Source organism: Puntigrus tetrazona, chromosome 24 (genome assembly GCF_018831695.1).
Source record: "Puntigrus tetrazona isolate hp1 chromosome 24, ASM1883169v1, whole genome shotgun sequence".
In the NCBI taxonomy this organism is placed as follows: domain Eukaryota; kingdom Metazoa; phylum Chordata; class Actinopteri; order Cypriniformes; family Cyprinidae; genus Puntigrus; species Puntigrus tetrazona.
This window is the reverse complement of record NC_056722.1, coordinates 8,035,233-8,057,868: the sequence shown is the minus strand read 5'-3', so window position 1 is coordinate 8,057,868 and position 22,636 is coordinate 8,035,233. Positions and strand designations below refer to the sequence as shown.

The 22,636-nt window shown below is 39.5% G+C and overlaps 2 protein-coding genes across 4 annotated transcripts in view; one reads left to right on the top strand and one right to left on the bottom strand.

The window, feature by feature from the left end:
* The window catches only part of LOC122330139 (LYR motif-containing protein 4B), a 44,184-nt gene extending 25,062 nt beyond the window's left edge, over positions 1-19,122 (top strand). Inside the window, exon 3 of the mRNA XM_043226987.1 lies at positions 18,832-19,122. Coding sequence (XP_043082922.1) covers positions 18,832-18,900 — 69 coding nt within the window. The 3' untranslated portion in view covers positions 18,901-19,122. The remainder of the gene's footprint in view (positions 1-18,831) is intronic.
* ppp1r3g (protein phosphatase 1 regulatory subunit 3G) lies at positions 16,984-22,636 on the bottom strand. 3 transcript variants are annotated; one of them, XM_043226984.1, is made up of 2 exons: positions 21,365-22,636; positions 16,984-17,481 (listed from the first exon to the last, which is right to left on the bottom strand). In XM_043226984.1, the coding sequence occupies exons 1-2, from the start codon at positions 22,136-22,138 to the stop codon at positions 17,473-17,475; spliced, it is 783 nt and encodes a 260-aa protein (XP_043082919.1). In that variant the 5' UTR covers positions 22,139-22,636; the 3' UTR covers positions 16,984-17,472. The 3 variants fall into 3 exon arrangements, with proteins under 3 accessions (XP_043082919.1, XP_043082920.1, XP_043082917.1); XM_043226985.1 differs by having other exon boundaries at positions 16,984-17,478; XM_043226982.1 differs by lacking the exon at positions 16,984-17,481 and adding an exon at positions 18,897-19,026.

The following is a 22,636-nucleotide window of genomic DNA, read 5'->3' as shown; positions in this document are numbered from 1 at the left end:
CTCTCGTGGTGCTGGATGTCTCTGAGCATTAGCTGCAACTGAGGGGCATTTTGTAATGATTTGTAGAGATTGCCAGGCAGACAGCTACAGACTGTTCAATCTGCCTTTTTTATTCATCATCATTCTTTATCTCTCTCTCTTTTTCCTTACAAATATTTGCCGTTGTCCATCCAGGTACCAAAAGTTATTAGCCATGTTTTTCAGAATACAATATACTGTTTTGAATGTATATCATGGCATGTTTTAGACATGTACTGTAGAAATACTGTTGTGGTACCGTAACAATACTAGGTTCTTCGGTTATCTCCAGCAGTCATTAAAAGTTACACAAGTTGTATAATCAGACTACTTTTCCAAGTAACTAGTAAAGCAATACATTACTTTTTAATTTGGAAGGACCGTTTAGTGACTGCCCGCTCTCCTGATCAGGAGTAAGTATAAATGCGTTGTGTGTGTGCCGTCATGAACATGATGTTACTGTTTTCCAGTGTTGGGGAAAGTTACTTTTAAAAGTAATGCATTGCAATATTGCGTTACTCCCTAAAAAAGTAACGGTTACTTTTTATAGAAAGTAATGCTTTGTTACTTTTGGATTACTTTCACGTTACTTTTTAAATACGAGTAGCACTCGTTTGTTTGTTTTGAACACACATACCTGCAAACTGAGAGAGAGAGACTGAGAGAGAGAGAGAGAGAGACAGAGAGAGAGAGAGACAGAGAGAGAGAGAGACAGAGAGAGAGAGAGAGAGAGAGAGAGAGAGAGAGAGAGAGAGAGAGAGAGAGAGAGAGACAGAGAGAGAGAGAGAGACAGAGAGAGAGAGAGAGACAGAGAGAGAGAGAGAGAGAGAGAGAGAGAGAGAGAGAGAGAGAGAGAGAGAGAGAGAGAGAGAGAGAGAGACAGAGAGAGAGAGAGAGACAGAGAGAGACAGAGAGAGAGAGAGACAGAGAGACAGAGAGAGAGAAAGAAAGAGAGAGAGAGAGACAGAGAGAGAGCCTTGAAGCACCAATAACCAAAATAATACACTTTTAAATGAGATGCTACCGGTCTAATCAGATTCAATGATCTATGCTAAGCTATGCTAAAAGTGCCATCGTCAGACACAGTGATCGGCTGAATGGATTAAAAAATGGCTAAACTCAACTTATTAACCCCGGGGGAGTTAGAGAATGAGCTTATTTCCAATAAAAGTGGAGTGTTCCTTTAACACACACACGGCACACGGGCGATACGTCGAACAGCACCCTCACTATACTGCGTTACTTCCCTGTCAGGGACTGGATGAAGATCGTTACGTTTTATATACAACGATTTCATTTTGTGGTATCAGTCTGTCGTGGCCTGAAAACTAAAAGGTACGAGTGTTTCCCGTGTCCTTTTTCTCATTCACGTGGGCACTCATTTGTTTTCATGCTCTCATCATCTTTCACTCGCCGCGTGGCGTCTTCTCGCTCTCGCTCTCTTTTATCCTCCCGTGAGATGATCTTCTCAGTCTGTCAGACATTACATACTTCATTGCTGCTGCGTAAGGGCCGCTCTATGAATCTTCCGGAAGAGTCTCGCGTCTTTATTTTCCATTCGCTTCGCTGAAGGCCTCTCTCTGCCTTTCCCTCCTCCAGAGCCGCGAGGGATCAGGTGGCCTTTTAGCCCGGCAGTAATGCGGTCAGCTCCTCGTGTTCACCGGGGACCGGAGCGTGTCTGCCAGTCCTCATCGATTACAGCCTCTCGACAAGATGGGACTTCAAGCATGTGTCTGCTCTTACAGAGTCACACGCAGCGACTTCCCTCCCGAACGCTCGCTCTCTCTCTCTCTTTCTCTCTCTCTCGGAGAAACGAGAGAAATTTCGCAGACACTAAACGCCCGGCGCTCACAGAAGTTAGTTTGTAAGAGCAGTAGGAGGGAAAAAAGTGAGAACAATGTAAATTGAAATGGCCGTTATCTGGGCTGGCTATTTTTAGCGCGGCAGCAGCGGAGGATCACCACGTCTCTCGCTCTGTGTGTTTTTTTTTTTTTACTCGTCTGAGGAAACTCTGAAAGCTCTCGGCTGGGTTTCTCTGGCTCCAATTAAACAGAGAGTGTGGAGTGTGATGAGCTATGAGGACCAGACGCTTTCTGCTCGTTCTCCCGTGCTGCAGAGGAGCTGTCCTTATTACATTCATCTCACGCCCCTTGTGTGTGTGTGCGAGGAGGGATTTCTTTGATTTCTCCTCGTATCGTGTGTAAATGCACAGTGTGAGTGTGTGTTTTACAGTGTTGTTTGTGAGGGGCCTTTTTTTTCAGCACTGCACACACTCTCAGAAATAAAGGCACAAAAAGCTGTCACTGGGGCGGGAGCTTTAGAAAATGTACACTTTTGAACCTATTAGGTACCACTTTGGATGCTAATGTGTACCTTTTTAATTTTTTATCTAAAATTAGACTTTCTAACTTTCCAATTGCACAAAAAGTGAAGCAGGACACTGTTTTTAGTATTAATGTTTTTTGAACAGCAAATCATTTTATTAGAATGATTTCTGAAGGATCACGTGACACTGAAGATTGGAGCAATGATGCTGAAAAATATATTTTTTTTTAATTATGTTCATTTAACTGGAATAATATTTCACAATATTGCCCTTTTCGCTGTATTTTTAATTAAATAATTTACAAAAACTGTCTTTATTACTATAAACCTTCATTATTATTATTATTATTTTTATTTTTGGAGCTTCAGTAACCATAGGGGAAAAAACAGAAATGAAAGAAATTGTGACAGAATGTTCATTTTGGGGCAAAAGACACTTCATAGCGTCAAAGTTTGTATTTTTTTTGCCAAATATAGTTCCGGAAATGTTGGCACAATTTAAAAATTTGAATAAAATTAAAACTAAAACAGCCAATGTTCTGTCCACAGCAAAACACAGAGAACACAACACCTTCGAACTGAGAAATGTTTATAATTTTATGCTTAAAATCTGAGATTTGATGCCTGCTTCGGGTCTCAATGTAGTTGGGAAGGGGGCCTGTTTACCACGGTAGCATCTCCTCTTCTTTTCAAAGCAGTTTGAAGACGTCTGGGCACCAAAGTTATGTGTTTCTGGAGTTTCTGGTGTTGGAATTTGCTCCCACTCTTGCCTGATATAGACCTCATCTGCTGAAGAGTTTGTCGTCATCTTGTGTGGCAAATGTTCCCTGTAGATCTGGACTGCAGCGGGCCAGTTCAGCACGGGACTCAATATCTGCAGTATTGTCCTGCAGAAATACATGTCGTCTGAATGGCAGCATATGTTGCTAGACCATGTTTACATGGTTTCATTTTTGGACGATAGTGCTTTACTCGTCATCTGCAGATGTCCCGGAGGATTGTGTTTACCGACAGTGGTTTCTGGAAGTATTCCTGGGCCCATTTAGTAATGTCAATGACAGAATAAATCGTGCCGGTAAATGACGAGTGTCGTCTGAGAGTCTCCGGCCTCATCCGTTACCTAAAGAAGGTCTCCTTGGTGATGTTATGCACTGCGGATGATGAGATTCGCCAAGCCTTTGTAATTTGACGCCGAGGAACATTGTTTTTAAAGCATTCAACAATCTTTTACGCACTCTTTAGCCATCGATATATCTAAAATTGGAAACTATGTTTTATTTGATAGATGCGCTGCTTCTTTCTTCACTTTAAAAAGTGTCAAAGTTATTTCATATTTTACACATGGGGTCTTCAAATGGGTAATATCTATTAGTGTTTTATGTTCAGTGGTATATGAATACGATTCCCCTTCATTACTATTCCAACTTATAGCCACTGTTCCATAACATCACTGCAGTACTATTTTCTAAGGGTGAATGGTCTTTCTCTACACTTTTATTTGCAATTATAATGGGTACATTAGAGCAGTACTGTTCTACTGAGACCCCGCCGGCATGAAGATGATGCTCCTCAGAATAATTTGCAACAATGCAGATTTCATTCCATTTCATGTTGCAGCTTTGCAGGCCACTAAATCCCAGTTGCTGTCATTTGCTCTGTGGCCGGAGTGTCTTTGACTACAGAAGGAAGCGGAGCTGCTTTAAAGGTCATCCGTCCCGCAGGGCCTGCGGAGAGTCTCTGATACAGTCGCCTCATTGCCGCATGCCGTTGGCTTTTAAAGGTAACTGCCTCGGCAGGAGTGAGAGGCTTGTTAAAGCCGCTGACGGGGGACTCGTTTCCGCACGCTTTTATATATAATTCATTATTCATCAGAACACTGCAAGAAGGGCCGACTTTAATTTGGAGTTTACAGGCTTAGTCGGGCCGGATGATATAAACAACATCTATTACGTCTGAATGAAACACGTGACAGCTGAAGTGGTGCAGTTACGGACGGACGATCTTAACAAGAAGGTTTTCACTCAAATGTTAGTTTGTGCATCTGCTGCTGTAGATGCTTGACTGAAATGTACTGTATGACAGCTTCAGAGAAACCGCAATTAGGCACTTTTAGTATATGTAGACATAATTTGAGTATGCTTTTTTTAAACTATAAACTATCAGAGCATAAACTGAAATAATGTAGACCAGACCTTAGTAGTAATAGCAAATAGTTTTATTTAAGTTAAAGATGTAGTTGGTTGGTTGGTTGGTTGGCTGATTTGTTGGTTGGTTAGCTAGTTGTTTGGTTGGTTGGCTGGTTTGCTGGTTTGTTGGTTGGCTGATTTGTTGGTTGGTTAGCTAGTTGGTTGGTTGGTTGGCTGGCTTGCTGGTTTGTTGGTTGGTTAGCTAGTTGGTTGGTTGGTTAGCTAGTTTGTTGGTTGGTTGGTTAGCTAGTTTGTTGTTTGGTTGGTTAGCTAGTTTTTTGGTTAGTTTGTTTATAAATGAATACATGATTTTATTTGAGATTTTTTTATGGTAAGTGTAGTAATAGAAGTAATGTACATGATAATATTGATATTAGTAGTAGTATGTTGTAATACAATTTATATAATATGCTGTTATATATTGTACATTATAGAATATTTATGTATAAGTTATGTATTATAATATACTGTATAAAAAAATTCATTTATTGTTTAATTTATGTGAAATGCAGCAATAGTAGTAGTAGTAGTAGTAGTAGTAGTAGTAGTAATAAAAGTATATAAAAAATAAGTATTCTCATTTTTTATTGATTTATTTATTTATTTTGCGGTGACATGCTAATGTCAAAGCTTTTTGGTAGACCCAACGTAAGAGGTTATTTGTGTAATGTATATTTACATTTATATTTAGTCATTTTGCAGACGCTTTTATCCAAAGCGACTTACAATTGAGAGTACAATTGAGAGTATATAAATGTTTGTTTGTTTTTGAATAACTAAGTATTAAAGATTATAATCTATTCTAAAAGATTATAATAGCTTTCATTAAGCGTCTGAATGTGATTGGTCAATTCCCGACATACAGTGCAGAGCTGTGGAATACGAGCCCTAGGGTGATGTAGGGAGCCTGTAGTCCTCTAGTTTCCTTTGCATTGCGTCTTGTTTGAGTTTTTGGGGCGTCTTGCTGAAGGGCTACACATCTACTGAATGTCAGTTCAGAGCCTTCATGCAGTATGCATTAAACGGCTGCTTAATGCAGGCAGCCCATGGACTGCATAATGCATGATGGGATGAGGCCGGTGTCCTCCCGAAACGCTCACATCGCACCTCGGGGCCGGCGCGAGGAGCTTTCTGCCTCAGTAGTGGCCTTGCCCTGCAGATGACCTGAGAGAGACACACATGTAGTAATTCATAGATCTGAAGAATCGCTCTCCTATTTCCACTGACCTGCTTCAGTATACACACTCCTGCCCCGCAAATGACCTTTCCCCAGTATATTATGTCTAAAGGAAGGTTAAGAGGAGAATGTAGTCCTGTTCTGCCTTTTTTTTATACAGCAGAGAGCAAAATCTGTAAACTCGGAGTGGTTTTGACCTGATGTGACTTTCTTGGTGTGTTTACACAGCAGTATCAGGACTAGTTTATGTTGGAGTTACAGCTGTTTTTATATTATATATATATATATATATATATATATATATATATATATATATACACACACACACACACACACACGTATATATATATATGTTATTTTTTGTCCGAAACTACCGAAGCTGCTAGTTGGTTGGCGTCGGCTTAGTGTGTCTCGGCCTTAAAGGAACACTCCACTTTTTTTGGAAATAGGCTCATTCTCTAACTCCCCCAGAGTTAATGAGTTAAGTTTTACTGTATTTGAATCCATTCAGCCGATCTCCGGGTCTGACGATTGCACTTTTAGCATAGCTTAGCATAGATCATTGAATCTGATTAGACCGGTAGCATCTCGTGATCAAAACGACCAAAGAGTTTCTGTATTTTTCGATATTTATATAGTTATATTGTGTACAAAGACAGGCGGAAAATAAAAAGTTGCAATGTTCTGCGCTGATATGTTCTTCCAAGTTCTTCCACATTGACCCAACCAATGCCTTATACACATTATTATGTTAGAATATAAAAGGGTCCTGTCCAAACTGTTGCTATAAAATTATTTATATATTGTGTATGTGTGTGTGTACATATGCATTGTTTTTTTATTATATTATGTTTTTATATATAGAAGTATTTATTTATTCATTTGTTTGTTTGTGATTGAATACATGTTGCATGCATGAATGAAGCAGTAGCATTACTACTACTAATAACAATAATCTATATAATATCTAATATCTTATTAATAATATAAGAAGGTATTATCAATGTTGAAAACGGTTTTAATGCAAAACATGATACTTTTTATAATTCTGGATTCTCTGATGAATGGAAAATTAAATGGAACATGATTTATTTAAAATAGAAATCTTTGTAACATCGTTCATCTCTTTTAATATTTTTTGAATGCATCCTCGCCTGATAGAAGTGTCATTTTAAAAAAAAGTATCCGACCTCAAACTCACACATTTTGGAATACGTTGACCCATAACCTGGTTCGAACAACCATTATAAGCGATGCTTGCCTTGGCAAAGTAACGGGTCATGCAGAGTCGAAAAGTCGTGCTGCAGAAGGATATTTTATACTCAAGTCAGTTTTCCCAGCCTCTGACCCGCCTGTGTGTTTGTGTGTGTGATGAAGTGTTCTTTGCCATATGTTTGTGAATGAGTGTGTGTGTGTGTGTGTGAGCGTGCTCTCGTGGGTGTCAGCAGAGTGCCTGCGTGGGCGGCTCTCATCCCACACGCGGCTTTTTAGCCCGAAGGCTTTTGGCATTGTTTCTCCGAATCCCATTTTCATATGATGTGCATCTGAGAGCCGGCTGGTGGAGGCACATCATTAAACTGCAGCGACTGCTATGGTAATGAGCGCTGAAGGCACGTACACGCGCATAGAAAACCGTGAAGAAGGCCATACGGGAGCGCGTCGGCCCACCGAGACGCCGGGGCTCTCAGCCTGTCATGAGCTCTCTTTATCCTCCTCTTCTTGACAGACAGACCGACTTCATGAGAGATTTCGAGATTTGACCTTTGAGCAGTTTCGGCATCGGGGTCGTGCGGCGTTCGCTGATGAGCCGCATTTCAGCTCCGTTATCCTCTAATTACTAGATTACGCACTAACCTGAGATGAATTGTCAAACGGAGCGCCACAGTGATGTTGCAGTGTTGTTTTTGTAGGCCAGCCGGATTTCTGCATCGCCCCGGTTCCCTCAATAAACACTTTTCTTTTTCTATCGGCTTTTGGATTATCGCAGAAAATAAACTCGTTCTTGGCGATACGCTGAAGCTCGTGCATTCGGAAGCCTGAATGCAACCGACAGAAGTAAACAAAGCAACAAGAAAAAAAACGACACCGCAGAGATACAGAAACTAAAATTTTTATTTGTTTGAAAATGCCTTCGACCCTCGGGCCATCCGAGATGTAGATGAGTTTGTTTCTTCAACAGATTTGGAGAAACGCGGCGTTCTGACGGCGTCTCATCGGTGGATGCTCTGCGGTGGATGGGTGCCGTCAGAATCCAAATAGTCCAAATAAAAACATCACAGTAATCCACAACACCCAAGACCGTCAATCAATATCTTAAGAATCCAAAATATGCACATTTTTAGAAAACAAATTCGTTTTTAACTGTTGCTTTCGGGCCAAAATTCCATAAACCAAAACACTTCCTCCAGTAAAAAAGCCCATCTCCTGTAGTAACATCAAAATTTACAAAAGTTTTGTTCTGTAAACAGCTTCATTTTTCTCACCTGATTCAGACTAGATGTCAACATTATGCACCATAGACTCATATTTTAGCCTGAAGCAATGGTTTAAAGTTAATATGCCTTATTGATGGATTTGGGGTTTTTTTTTCACAAACACACAGCTTTTGGCTCCACAAGATGTTAACTGAGTGATGTTTTTATCATCTATTTGGACTAACGTTCACTGAAGAGGATCTGTTAGTTTACAGATGATCTCTACTTGTGTGTGTGAGACAAGTTTCCAGAACGACGTCCGTTAACGCCGATATCGCACGCGAGGAAAAATCCGCGCTACAGGACTACGTTTGCGAAGCCAGCCAGTCACATCAGAGCTCGCACCTTTTTAAAAGCGAAAGAAAATCTGTGTTTGCGTCGTCTGAAGCCGAGACTAGGGTTTCTCCTTCGGCCCCTCACCATCTCTTTTTCAAGGGCACGACCTCCTGTGCCGCACCGCCGCTGTAATTGAAGATGAGGGGGTAATCGAAGCAGTCCCGGGACCCCCTGAGCACAGATGCCTAGACGAGATATTCGAAGGATGAGACAAACGGCCAAAACTCAGGGGTGGATTCCTGTCCTCCTCTCCTCTAGTTTTTCTGCTGATTGTCTGCTCGTCCCTCCCAGGAGCCTCTGAGGAGTTACTGCAGTTACTGTAGGGAGGTGTCGGGTTGCGGATACGTGCGAAAGAGCTTTGAAGAGGAGGAACGACCGCGTGCCGACCTTAATCAAACTCGCCGTATTAAGCCGCCTGTGCAGCGGAGGTCAAATGAATTTCAAAAATGAAAATCGTGTCCGTTTACTCACCCTGACATTGGCGCAAACCTGTATGACTTTCAAAACGAGATGCTTTGACGTCTGCGCTCGTCATTACTTTCCATTCAAATAATGACGAATGGAGCTTTAAACAACATAGAAGAATCCTGAAGACTCTTTGTTCACCTTCCAGAGCTTCATGAGGGACTAGAGCATGATTCAGATCAATTTATGATTTTCTGAACTTAAATCTTGGTCCACTGCAGTGTCATTTTAGGATTATTTAGTATTTAGAAATATTTTAAAGTGCCTTTTATTTTAATGTTTTAAGTTTTTTGGTATTTGATGTGCTTTTGTCGAGTTATTTTAACTTTAACTCACACACAACTGATTTTTTTTTATTTTTTTGAATTGCTTTTTATTCTCAGTTGTCTTTTTGTGTAAATTTCAGTAATGTGCTTCCGCTGTTTCTTAATTGTTTATTCATATTTAACCAGTTGTATTTTATTTATATTTAGCTAGTTTTAGTCATTTTAAATATTATGAAAACATTTAAATTGGTTAATTTGTTTTTCTTTTGTTTTTGCTTTACTATTAATTTCAATGTTTTGTGCTTTTGTCTTTTTTTTGTCTTACCTTTTGTATTTCAGCTTTTTTTTTTTTTTTTTGTTGCCGTGGCAACAATTTTAATATCCATATCTAATATTAAAATTTTTTTCAATTACAGCACTGTTCTGTTTCTCAAACGCGTGACTTTTGTGATACTTTTATGGTGGTTTCCTTCCTTTGGGTTTCTCGAAAGCTTCATTTTCCATTCCCTGCAGCTGCACAGAAAGAAAGCGGTCTCCTTCACGGGTTTGAAAGGACACGAGGGTCAACGAATGATCGCATCATTTTAATTTTTGGGAGAACAGTTCTGTTCAACAAACTGAATTTTCAAGCAGCCTGTGCAGAAACACGGTGATGCGGAAGGTGATGGAGGTCGAGAGAATTGACACGAAGCGCTACCGAAATGCAAATGTGAAAGGGGGAAGATCTTTCTGAAGAAAGACGGAGAAGATACGAGGAGACAGCTGGATATAATCTTTCTCCCCGTCTCTCTCGCTCGTTTTTTTTACTTCGGGGTCTGTTTATGCCTTTGAAAATTTCAGTAGGAGGCAAAATGTTTGCTTTAATTTACTCAAGCTCGTTGAGTCCTTGACGCCAAACACCCTCCCCTCACGTCTGTCATCCCTTAATTTCCAGCGTCCCGCTCGTACGGCGCTCTGAGCGCTTCATTAATGGCTGGTAATGCCTAACAAGGACAGGGGAGGCGTCTGCTAGGAGCGTCCCGGCGGCGCCATACCCAACGCCCACCGTCGAGAGAGCCAGGGTTTTTCGCTCGAAGAGCCAGAGGATTTGAACAGACTCCACATTCCCACATTCGCAGGTTTATTCCTGGCCGCCGCCGTTTCCACAGTAACCCGTACCTGCCAAACGCGCGCCATCACGTCTCTCGCAGGGTGTTTGATAATAAGTGTACGATAAAAATAACTTCCTTAACCCGTAACGCCTGAGAAATCTCATTTTTTTAGAAATGCTGTAGTTATTGGGACGCACTTTAGTTTAGGGACCAGCTGTCACTCTTAGCTGACTGCATGACGTGACACTATTTTACCTCCATTAATACACGCCTAAACTTAACAGATAGCATGTTTGTTTTGTGTTGACTAAAACGTGTTTATGGCTCATATAATGTAAATATGGAGGGAAAATAGTCATTTTTATCCAGAGCCCAAACTGTGCAAAAGCTCATAATTATTTGGCAAAAAAGTATGACGTTTTAATATCTGTATCTCTATTCCCTGGTTTCACAGAGAAGGCTTAAGCCTAGTCTAAATTTCATATCTGCTATTTCAACTGAAAGAAACTTGGACTTGAGCGATCTTAAAATGTCAGATACATTGTTTTGCATTAACTGTGATGCACACCAGTGATGTTGTTAGTATTATTATTAAATACATATTCATAAAAGCTGCTTAAATGTTTAATTTGACCTGTGACCTAAGCCCTGTCTGTGAAACCGGGCCTATATCTCTCAACAATCAGGACATTTCAACACTTTGTTTGATGATTAAAACGTACAGTCCATTGCAGTGCAATAATGATTCAGAGAGAAACGTTCATATAAGCGTTTCTCAAAATACGTGAGATGTTTTGAAGGCCTGGGAAGATCATTAAACCGCTGAGAAACGATGAAAGTAAAACTTCGGGAAACAAACGTTCTTCAAACACCCTGATCAGATTAGAGACTTTTTTTTTATAATAATATAATCAAGTAAAGCCAAGCTAATTCCGTCCAATAAGTGTTTATATGGAAATCTTAAAGCATATAACAATATTGAAGTTAAGTAATACTTTATTTTAAGTTGTCATAATAATTAGGCACTTAGTCGTCGTGAAATAAAAAGTTCTTATCATGTAACTAAGTTATAGAACGGCCTGTAATTACAGTTTGTTATAATATAGATGTAACAGTCAGATATTGTTACACGTGTTACACACTGAGTCTGTTACACAGGAATTACGCTTAAGTACAGTCTTGTTACACTTTATTTTAAGTAGCTTATGCCTGTGTACTTCTATGCAATTTCAATGAAATTAGAAAGGTGTTGCATGTATTTAAGCCGTGTGCTAAAGTTAATTCAAACTAAAGTGCAGCTAGATAAGGTGCACAGTACTGATACACATAAAGTACGCTTAAGTACAGTCTTGTTACGCTTTATTTTAAGTAGCTCATGGCTGTGTACTTATGTACACTTATGTACCTAAGCAATTTTAATATAATTAGAAAGGTGTTACATGTATTTAAGCACATATGTGACAATCATTTGGTTACATATGTAGCTGCGTAACAGATTCAGTCTGTTACAAATGTGTAACAGCCTGTTACATCTACATAATAACACACTGTAAGTACAAACTCTTCCATAACTAAGCTACATGGTAAGCACATTTTGTTTTATGTAAGTACAATGGCTACTACTAAGTATTTACTAGGTAATTAATGTTTAATTATTATGGACACCTTAAAGTAAAGTGTTACCAAAAGTTCTAATTAAAGTATTTTTTTTTTGTTGAAAAAACATTAAACAAGCTGAAAGGGAAAGTACAATTACTGTAGACTAAAAGCTCCCAGTTTCATGCGGGAACCAATTCTCGCTACAGTTTTAACCTAATTCAAACAAAGTCCTGATTTATTAATAGTTAGTTAGCTAGTTGTTAAGTGTGCGTTTGCGTTAGAATGAAGGGATCTAAAATATGCTGAAAAAGGCATTAATTTGTGCTTTTTAAGTACTAATATACAGTCAGTATACCAGTGATATACACATGCTAATAGTGCAAACGATAAACTGTCAATCAGATTGTGAACAGCAGGTTTAACTGCCGCGTTTTGATCGTGTTGATCATTTAGGAACCTTAGAAATGTGCATATCGAATGCGACACGGGCTTTATAGGGTTAAACACACAAACAGATGTCACTCAAATGCCCTTCAGGTGCCCCGTCTACTTTACTAGAAAACCCCAGTGCACTCTGGGGTAGAATTCGTCATTCGCTGTGCTCAGATGCATCTCCGGACAACCCCGCGTGTTGGGAGTGGATTGGAAATATCGCAGTAGATCTGATCCTGGAATCGTTTTGGAGGTCGTTGTGACCCGACTTTGAAATCCTGGCTCATCCTTGCTTCCTTTTTAACGCTCTGTTTGCTAAAGGGCACGGTGGGAAATATCTAACGTTTGCAGCAGAAGTTTAATTTGAACCCGCGGTCCCGTCTTTGCACTCGTTAACCTTTCCCTGCGAGATGTTTTATTATCTGCAGCGTTAACTGTGCGCGGGCCGGTCTAGTCGCAGGCTAGTCGCCGCACATCTGCATTCCCTTAAGGACTAGCTATCCGTGTAAGGGTTTCATTGTCATTTCCAGCGTACGGCGACCACAGTTTTTCTGCAGTGTCTGCAGTTGATCCACAGAATGAAAAAAGAGCCGTGTGACACCTCTGTAGTGTGCGTGTGTGTGTGTGTGACTGGGATTCTGCAGTGTGACATCCCAACAATGGGGTGCCTGCTGCAGCCGCATCAATTAACATGAGGCAGTGGCTGCTGCGCTCCGATTGGCCGAGAGAGCCGCCATGTCACTTTTCGAAAGCCCCGCCCCCTCGGCTAGTGGAGGACACGCCCCCTGTGCATGTGCTGCTGTGTGCAGTCGAGGTTTAGCTGCTGCTGCCCTCTAGTGGATCCTTCTGGAAGAACACACTCTCACGCTGTTCACTCATTTACAAGCAGTTTATTCATTTCTTCCGTGTTTTAAACGGTAGTGTGCCAGAGTGGAAGGCAAAGGTTTCATTAATCCGTGTAGATAAGGGCCAAGCCGACATATACAATTTAATTTATAATATCAGATGTTTATGTTTAACTGTATTCCTGAGAAATGCATTGAAGCCATATCATCTCATGCATTTTATGGACTTTTATGGAAAAAAAAAAAGATAGACAACATGCATAAAAGCTAAAAATAGCTGAGTGAATGAATAATGCCATTCTCGACTTTAGTTAATTTTAGTCAAAATTCCTATAATTCTGTGTTTACCCGAGACGGGTAGCAATTTTTTCCCTTCTGCTCCTACTGTGAAGTGAAATATTGATATGATTTATCCTCATGCCGTTTGAAGTGAACGTTTATCCTTTGCTTCCTGGTTCAGGTGTGTTTGATTAGCAAGAGAGCCTCGATAGCCCTGCGTCAGGCTCTTCGTGATTTATTTCTGTTTTCTGAGAAACGACCCATTCATGAACGTCCGCATGTTTGCTTTGGCACCTCTCTCTCTCCTTAATGTCATGAAAACACTCACCTGTGGCTCCGCGCGTAGCATCCATCCCGAAGCTTTGCGTGCATTAGCACCATCTGGCCGTATTTAGGTTCGGTTCTCAAACGTATAGGACAGCCAGCTGTAATCTCCCAGAATCCCCCATCTTTGACAAACAGGCAGCTGTTGCGCTGTCTTTGAAATTCTGTGAAAACATCTGCCGCCAAAACCTACCGGGAGCGCAAATATAGACGCCGGCCTCCTCCGAGGAGCCTTCAAGAGTGTGTGCTGGTTGAAGGAAGCCGAAGCCGTCGTCTAGGATGGACTCGAGGAGTCAGGACTTGATTGACGTGTGTGTGTGGATGCTCGTACGCTCTCCTCTCACGTCAAGATTTCTCAATACATTCAAATATGAGCAGCAAAATAGTGCACACGTGACAATCAAGATTAAACTATTCAGCTTTGACCTTCTCAAACTCGGCCAACTGGACCATATATTAGTATTAGGTTGTTAAGACTATCTCTCTCTCTCTCTCTCTCTCTCTCTATATATATATGTATATAATCAGCTATTGGCCATAGTCGTACATATATATGGGTGTGTGTGTGTATGTATGTGTATATATATATATATATATATATATATATATATATATATATATATATATTTATATAATTATTATTGTTAGTAATATTAATACATAATTATTATATATGAATGTAAATATATTTTTATAAAATACAGTTTTATTTTAGTTACCTTTTTCAGTGGCATTTATACTGATATATCTCAAAAGCAGGGTGATTGAAGGAGAATATAACGTTATCTTACCTGGCATAATTGTAATTATATTAATAATGATCATATTTTTATAATATAATAATAATAATTACTTTTCGTCATCTAGCAGGCGCCCTACAAGAGTCCGTTTTAGGAATTTAGCGGATGCTTTTATATAAATAAAATTAATTTAATTTTATATATATCTAAATTAATTAATTAAAAGAAGACATATAAAATAGAATTAGAATAGATAGTGATATAATAATAATAATACCATTATACTTATAATAAAACAATATTATTTTATTCAATATGTTCAAAAAAATGTATGCAATGCTGTAAAAAATTATATTTTTGATTATCTAAAAAGCATTGCACCAGGAGGCCAACAATATGTTATTTAATACGATTTTTTTTTATGTAGCTGTAAAATGTAATAATGAATATTATTATTATATACTCAAAACGAAATAACTTTTTGGGTTATTTTTATGGTTTTATGGCTTTTTTTTGTTTAATTTGGATCTCAGCAAATAAAAATCAAACATTAAATGTGTGAAACATCCAGTGTATCCCGTGAGCCGCTAGGAGGTCAGCCGTGGGTCAGGTCCTGATGACGTCTGAGCCGGATGAGCTTGCACAGGTGTCTCTCTGGAGGGTGATGTACCCAGCATGCCCTGCTGATGTCAGGCCAAACAGAAAGAGCTGTGATGACAAAACACAAGAAAGTCACGCTGTCCTCTTCACTTCATCAAGAAAGCAAGGCTGTTCAGAGTCCTGAACGCATTTAAATATTATTATTATTCTTAAATGTAGTAAGTGTAGTAAGTATGTATTTTCTTAGAGAAAAGCCTCTGCACACTTTTACACTCACACCCTTCAGAAATACCAGAAATGTTTGCTGTTTATTGATATCATTTAAATATAGATTTGTCTTGTTTTTTTTGTCTTAATTAATTTGTAGAATTTTTTTATTATTATTTAAATAATAAAAATTATTATTTTATTTATTTATTTTTTTATATATATATATATATATATATATATATATATATATATATATATACTGTGTGTGTGTATGTATGTATGTGTATATATATATATATATATATATATATATATATATATATATACAGTAGAAAGAAAAGAAAAGGAAAGAAAATGGGAGTTTGCACTTGAATTTGTAGCCCAATTTGACAAATGAATTAATAAATGTTCTGTTGTGTTTCGCTGGGAAATCTAATTTAATCTAAAGCCAACTACATATAGATGGATGGATGGATGGATATAGATTGATTGATAGATGTATATGTACACTTTAGGTGCTAATATGCACTATTAAGGTTGGGTAAATGGGTACAATGAGGTAAGGGTACATGAGGACTTTTTTACATTGATTGTACCTTTTTTTCTGAGAGTGTTTAGTGTTAGCGTGGTTCACACCAACATCGGTCTGACGTAGTACTTATTAAAACTTGACTTCATTTAAAGCAGCTGTCCGCTTGACTCGTCCGCTTGGCCCCTGGCTCCCGGTCATCCCATCAGTCATCTGGCGGCGCTCCCTCGAGATCCAGCGCTCTCCTCTGCTTTAAAGAGAGGTTATGGACAGGAGACAGCGGGACAGCGGCTGAAGTTGACAGATGGTGCGTGTCACAGGGACGCGGGGATGTTCACAGAGGGCCGCCCGCGCTCTCAGATGGATCTTAATGTTCCTCTGTGCTGAGCCATCGCTATGAAAAATGAACACGTGCAGCTCCTTCGCCCACCTTGCATCTTTTTGCCGCATGGTCTTCATAAGCCACTTTCCTGACTCTTTTTGAGACGTCTCTAACAGAGCAGCCGTGCGTTCAGACGAAGCGTGGTGGAGGAGGCCTGCGGTCTTTCTGGAGAAGACTCTTTCTGCACTCTGTCGACAAATTTAACACGAGGGGATAATTAGAGAAAGATTACGCTCCTGCTGAGAGTCACAGATACTGTACAGCCAGAATCAGTTGAGACCGACCTGCGTGAGAGTCAACATGATAAACATACTGACGTGTTACAGATCAATATGTAGGCTAAATCTTTACGTGATAAAATAAAGTTTATTTTAAAAAATTTTTTATCATATTTTATATATATATTTATATATATGTTTATATATATTTATGCAGGGCGAGGAAAAATAGAAAATAATTATTATAAATATATATATATATATATATATATATATTTATATATATGTGTGTGAAAATACAATATATATATATATATGTGTATATATATATATATATATATATATATATATAATTTTTTTAATGATCTAGAAAATATTTACTTTTACTTTTCTACTTATTACTACTATTATTAATAATAATAAAAATGTTTGTTATTTGCTAAAAATATTTTGTTAACTACATTTACATATTTACACCTTCCTTATTTATTTTAATTTTTTTTCTTATGTTGCCTCTCTTTGAATTTTGGACCCCATTGCTAAATTTTAAGTATTTAACTTTTAGCATATTCAACAATGGTCTGAAAGCAGAAACTGGTTCACAATATTCAATGTTTATTTTGTGAATTTTAAGGGATTTAATTTCAGCATTTCAGTTTTGCAATTTCTGTTGTTAGTTATTCTTCGTATCTTCATTATCGGTATCCGATGCCTCGTCTGATTCCTGACGACGGGCTTCATCCGCTCTCTCTGTTACTGGTACCAGTGTTAGAGAAGGAAAAACTCTCATTGTTCAACCATTACTTTCTACAAGACGTTTCCAACAGCATGTCTTCCCCAGGTACTGATCAGGCTTAGTCTCGGACGGTGTGATCAGTTTGTACCGTCCTGCAGCGCCGGTGATGGATGTGTCCTTGTTCATCTTGTTCAGACCGCATCTCTGTTCGGTATTGATTTAGCCTGCTGCTGACCTCTATCAGGACTGCTGAAAAACATGGACAAACAAAGATTACAACATATTCTTTGGACTTTAGTGCACTTTTTTAACACAATTGCTCTGATATTACGTGCATTCTGCCATTCAGCACCATCTTGTTCAACTCTATTGCTGTGAAGTTCCTCTCGGTTGTCCTGAAGGTTCAGAAGAACTGTTTGGAGGGGTGTTAATAGGTTAAATAGGGTTTTTTAGGTACAAAAAGTAATAGATGCTGAATACATTGTTTGTGTTTTTATATATATATATATATATATATATATATATAGGAGTTGGCAAGGTAAAAGCCATCCAAGTTGTAGATGGGTTTGTTTCTTCATCAGATTTAGAGAAATATATCATTCCATCACTTATCTTCTGCAGCGAATGGGTGCCGTCAGAAAGAGAGTCCAAACAGCTGATAAAAACATCTCAGTAATCCACAGCACTCCGGTCCATCAGTTACATCTTGTGAAGTGAAAAGCTGCATTTTTAAGGAACTAATCCATCAAGACTTTTTTTTAACATGAAAAAAAATTTAATAATAAAAGTTGAGAGACCAAGAAATTAGCATTGATCAAGCACCATTTACCAAACACAAGCCAAAACTAGTTTCTAAAGGATTAAAGTTGAAGATATATTACTGTTCTTTTTAATGTTCTCTTTAAAGGCACCTTTTAAAGTAGTTTTCTACTGACAGTGATTGTTTTGAGTGCCATTTAAGCCCCAATCAGACTAATATACCAAGTTTATTAACGGTAGAAAATATTTTCTAGTGCTATCCACCTTTTTCTTCCTGTAAGAGTGGGCTCAGCCATTTCTACATTTTATGGGTCTGGCTTCCAGTTTTGCTAAACTAAAAAAAGCATGTGTTTTTATTAGCTGGACTCTTGACGGCACCCATTCACTGCAAAGCATCCATCGGTGAGCAAGTGACGGATTGCTACATTTCTTCAAATCTGTCCTGAAGAAGAAAGAAACTCCACATCCTGAATGACCCAGGGGTGAATTATTTTATTTTATTTTGAATATATATATATATATATATATATATATATATATATATATATTTTTTTTTTTTTTTTTTTCAATGAGTGTGATTTATCAGGCAGTGCAACTTTTTTTTATTATTTAAATTTTTATAGAATACAATGAAGATGAAGAATGCGCTTCAGAATGCATAAATATACAACAAATAATTTTATGCGAACCAAATAATATCAAACGAAAATGATTGCGCTTCTGATGATTTTTTTTTTTTAAATGAATTGAAAGGTTTTCTCTCCAACATTTACTGGCAAGAAAGAAACATTTATTCGGTTACTGCTGTACCGATGAAGTATCTAATCCTTTTCTCCACAGGTGTGCATAGGGAAGATGTTTGAGATCCAGAAGACGGTCGTGGAACAGGAGGACAATAAGAGCGACTGATGTGGCGTAGCAGCGACGGCCGGGTGTTTATTTCCTGTGTCTTCTCGGGGGTTGAGGGTCTTCTGTCTATCTTCGAGTCTCGTCTTCAAACATCTGCATCAGGCCGGTCTTGATGGCTTTACGATTCTGCGTGCCACGAAATGAGATATAATTGTACATAATGTAGTATTTTTCATGCTTTTGCGGTCAACGTTACAATAAATAAATGTCAGTTACATTTTGCGTGGGTTTTCCCATCGATCCGTTCCTTAAAGGTTGGTTTCACAGAGGGTAAAGGTGCCTGACAAGGCCGAGCGGTTAAAAATAGCCCATTCTGTTAGTTTTCAGTCATCGATGGCCTAGTAAAGGCTGACAGGTATAAAGATCACATTACCCAACGCCTTCGAACACAGTGTGGATAGCAGCAGCAAGCGGTTTTGGTAAAAGTCTTATGTTCTCTCCATGCATGTAAACAGAGATCTGAAGGAAACTGCATGCATTCATACCGTTAACAGAAGAAACCTGCATTAGAGAGAATTAAAACAAGACTCAAGGAGGCAAATGCACCATTTTTAAAATGGTATAAAATTGTCTTATTTACAGCGTGCATGAGGTTTTTTTGCTGTCTGTCTCTTATTATATTGATAGATCTGCTAAAGTTTGTAATACGACACATATAAACTGGTAATAATGGTGCTGTAAACTACCAGAAACACTTTGTCATTGCACACAAATCTTGCGGGTGATCTACTTTGATCTCAAAGATGTGCATCTTGAAGACGAGGAGGTCGGATTTTATTTAGACTTGGTATTTTCAAGCAACATATAAAAGAACACTATAAAAATTTGTAGTCATTATATATTATATACCAACGTTTAAGCATGTTTTCATCCGGTTTACTATTAGTTTTGCTACATTTAGTAGCTTAAAAATACCCTTAAGACGTAACACATTTTCCCAGGTTATGCCTTCATCTTGTAAATGATAAATGATGAAACCATTAGGCTATTCATGTGTATTGCAATCGAAGAATTATTTACTCGAGTCGTTTAATTAACAAATCTGTGCCGCCGGCCTTGATATCCACTTCATGACCACAACGTGTGTTTTTCACTGACAGTTTTGCTTTGGTTTATTGCATTGTGCAGATCTCCTACGTGCAAATACAAATTGAAAACATGCACACTATAGATCTGAAGAGATTCGAAGTGCGTCTCAGCGGCCGTCATTTCATCCTGGCACTGTTGTGTCTGAAAAAAGGAAACGGTTACACGCAGTAACATTGCAGTCGTGAAGCATCACGTGTTGAGTGTGATCCCAGCCGCTAAATGTAAAGAATATTTGCATGTTTTCAAACAAACATTTGCGTATTGCGCAACAGAAGACCTTCTTCCCTCCGCGTCGCTCGCAGACAAACAGATGCACGGAGCACACAACGCTTTGAAGAACCTGCAGCAAAGCTGGACTTTGGTTAAAATGACATGGTTTATCTCATATGTGTACATATAGACGTATAACGGACTGCTGGCCTCTGTCCTCACACCGAGGGAACTCTAAACATTTTGCTTTAATGCCTCACATCGCTTGCGGTTAATGTTACAATACATTTCTATGTCATAATTCAGAGTTTATTGGTGAACGCTCTCAGATCCCAAGTGGAGATGCCGATTGTCCATAAACGCATCGCTGTGTTATTTTCTCCGTGATGAGCCTCTTCGTTCCAGACGGCTTCGGTGTCAGTAATTGTGCGGCCAGCCAGGATAGATACAGCACATTTTGCATTATTAATAAACGGCTTGACTCGTTTGTGAAAGAAAGCCGGCTTAAAGTAACGTGTGTGTGATTCCCTGCATCATTTCGGTATACAAAAAAAATGATTCTTTCATCATTCACTCATCCCGTCGTTTCAACGATTCAATGATTTTCTTGCTTCTGCGGAACACAAAATTAGAATTTTATCAGAATGTCCACGCTGCTCTTTTCCGTTCAGCAAAAACGCATAGCAGCCCAAAGAGAGTTCTCAAATTAATTTACGCGCTGAAAATCGGCTCCTCCTCCGTAGCTCCAATATCTGCATTGCATTGTCTAAAGTGTGAAATTTCATTGGCTCTATGTGTCTGGAGGCATATCGCCATGGATGCTATTAACGTAAAAAAGGCTGCGATTTTTAGACTTTCAGCAAATAATAATAACTTTTTGTAAATATATATGCCTTACACAAAAGGACAGGACGTGTGAACCACATTTATAGCACTTCTGTGGTTTTGGGGCCCTCGGCCACTTTTTGTGAGCAGCTCGGACATTCTGCAAAATATCTTTCCACCAAAAAAATACATCAAATGGGTTCGGAACAACGCGAGGGTGACTAAATGATGAAGGAAACCCTTTCCAGGACACATCAGATCCACTGAATATATCCTTCGGCCTTGAGCGATGAAACCTTTCCGACGGTGGAGGTTTGCGTGAAAGCGCATCGCTTCATACCGCGTGGAAAGCCGCGGTCTCGCCGGACGACGAGCTGTGGTACTTCAGGGAGTAGTTCAGCCCATCGTTGTTGTCCCAGGACTCGGAGTCGTCCTCCCTCATGTAGACGGCGAAATGCACAGCAGCGCTCGGACCCAAGAAAGGAGGCGTGTACATGGTGAAGGAGAAGCGCTCTCCGCGCGTCTTCTGCTCTGTGGGCGCAGGGATGGCTTGCGCGTCCACGAACGACAGCCAGTCGTTGAAAGTATACCTGACCCCGACCTCTCTCCCACCCGCCGCCCGTATGATCCCACGGACATCGAACTGCGTGACCGTGACGCTTTCCAGCGCGACGCCGCAGCGCGTCAGCCGCGTCTCCAGGTCAACGGTGTCCACGGGCGTCTTGAACGCCGGGACCAGATAGTCCAGAGCCAGAGAGGACTTGATGTTCACGCACAAGTCGTCCATGAACTCCCGCTCCTTGTGGAGAGGGAAGCTCTTCAGCCTGGTGAAGACCTTGGCCGGAATCTGCGGGTCGTCGCTGGTGCTGAAGTGCTTGACGCTCGCCAGATTCAAGCCGAGCGCGTCGGCGAACTTCACGCGCTTCCTGCAGTTCTGGGAGATCTGGTGGTACAGGCTCGCCTGCTCCGGATACGCAGGTAAGGACTTGGCTCTCCTCCTGTCTTTTAGGTACTCGGGTATCTCCTCGGGCTGAAGATCGTCGTCGGAGTCCAGTCCGTTCTCCATCTGCTCCTCGTTCATTATGTCCATCGTTCCGGGTTTGTAACGTGTCATTCCAGGAAAATCACTCCGGAGGTGCGTATATGTGCGCTCCTATATTGTTGGTTTGTCTAGTAATCAGTTACATGCTGGTTACGCCCCCCGCTGCTGTATACAAGACAGATAAATGGAGAGAATTGAGTCGGAAAGAGAGAGAGAGACACACTGCTTCTGTAGCTCTATAAAGTTTCTATACAGAGAAACAGACATCTCCTCGAGGTAGATTCCCGACCAACTCTATAAATATGCAAGATTTAGATATGAAATATTTCTATATCTGATTGTCATTCAGAAACAACCTAAATAGCATTTATACTATATACAGTGCATTAAATAAAATTGGGTGAGTGGTACCCTGAAATCTAAAGAAATTTTAAGCCTCTTTTTTTCGATTAACAGACTATTATTTGTTTGTTTTGTTTTGTGACATAAATGATTGTTCCTATTTGTATATAACGTAATGTAACATTATTAAAATATAACAGCATTACAATACTTTCATATTTACGTGTA

What these genes read in the sequence shown, in the direction of transcription:
- ppp1r3g (XM_043226982.1), bottom strand. Translation starts at nt 22,138, where the DNA reads ATGACACGTTACAAACCCGGAACGATGGACATAATGAACGAGGAGCAG. An exon ending in AGACCGCGGCTTTCCACGCG is followed by an intron (nt 19,027 to 21,364) that starts GTATGAAGCGAT and finishes CGTGGCACGCAG; the next exon opens with AATCGTAAAGCCATCAAGAC.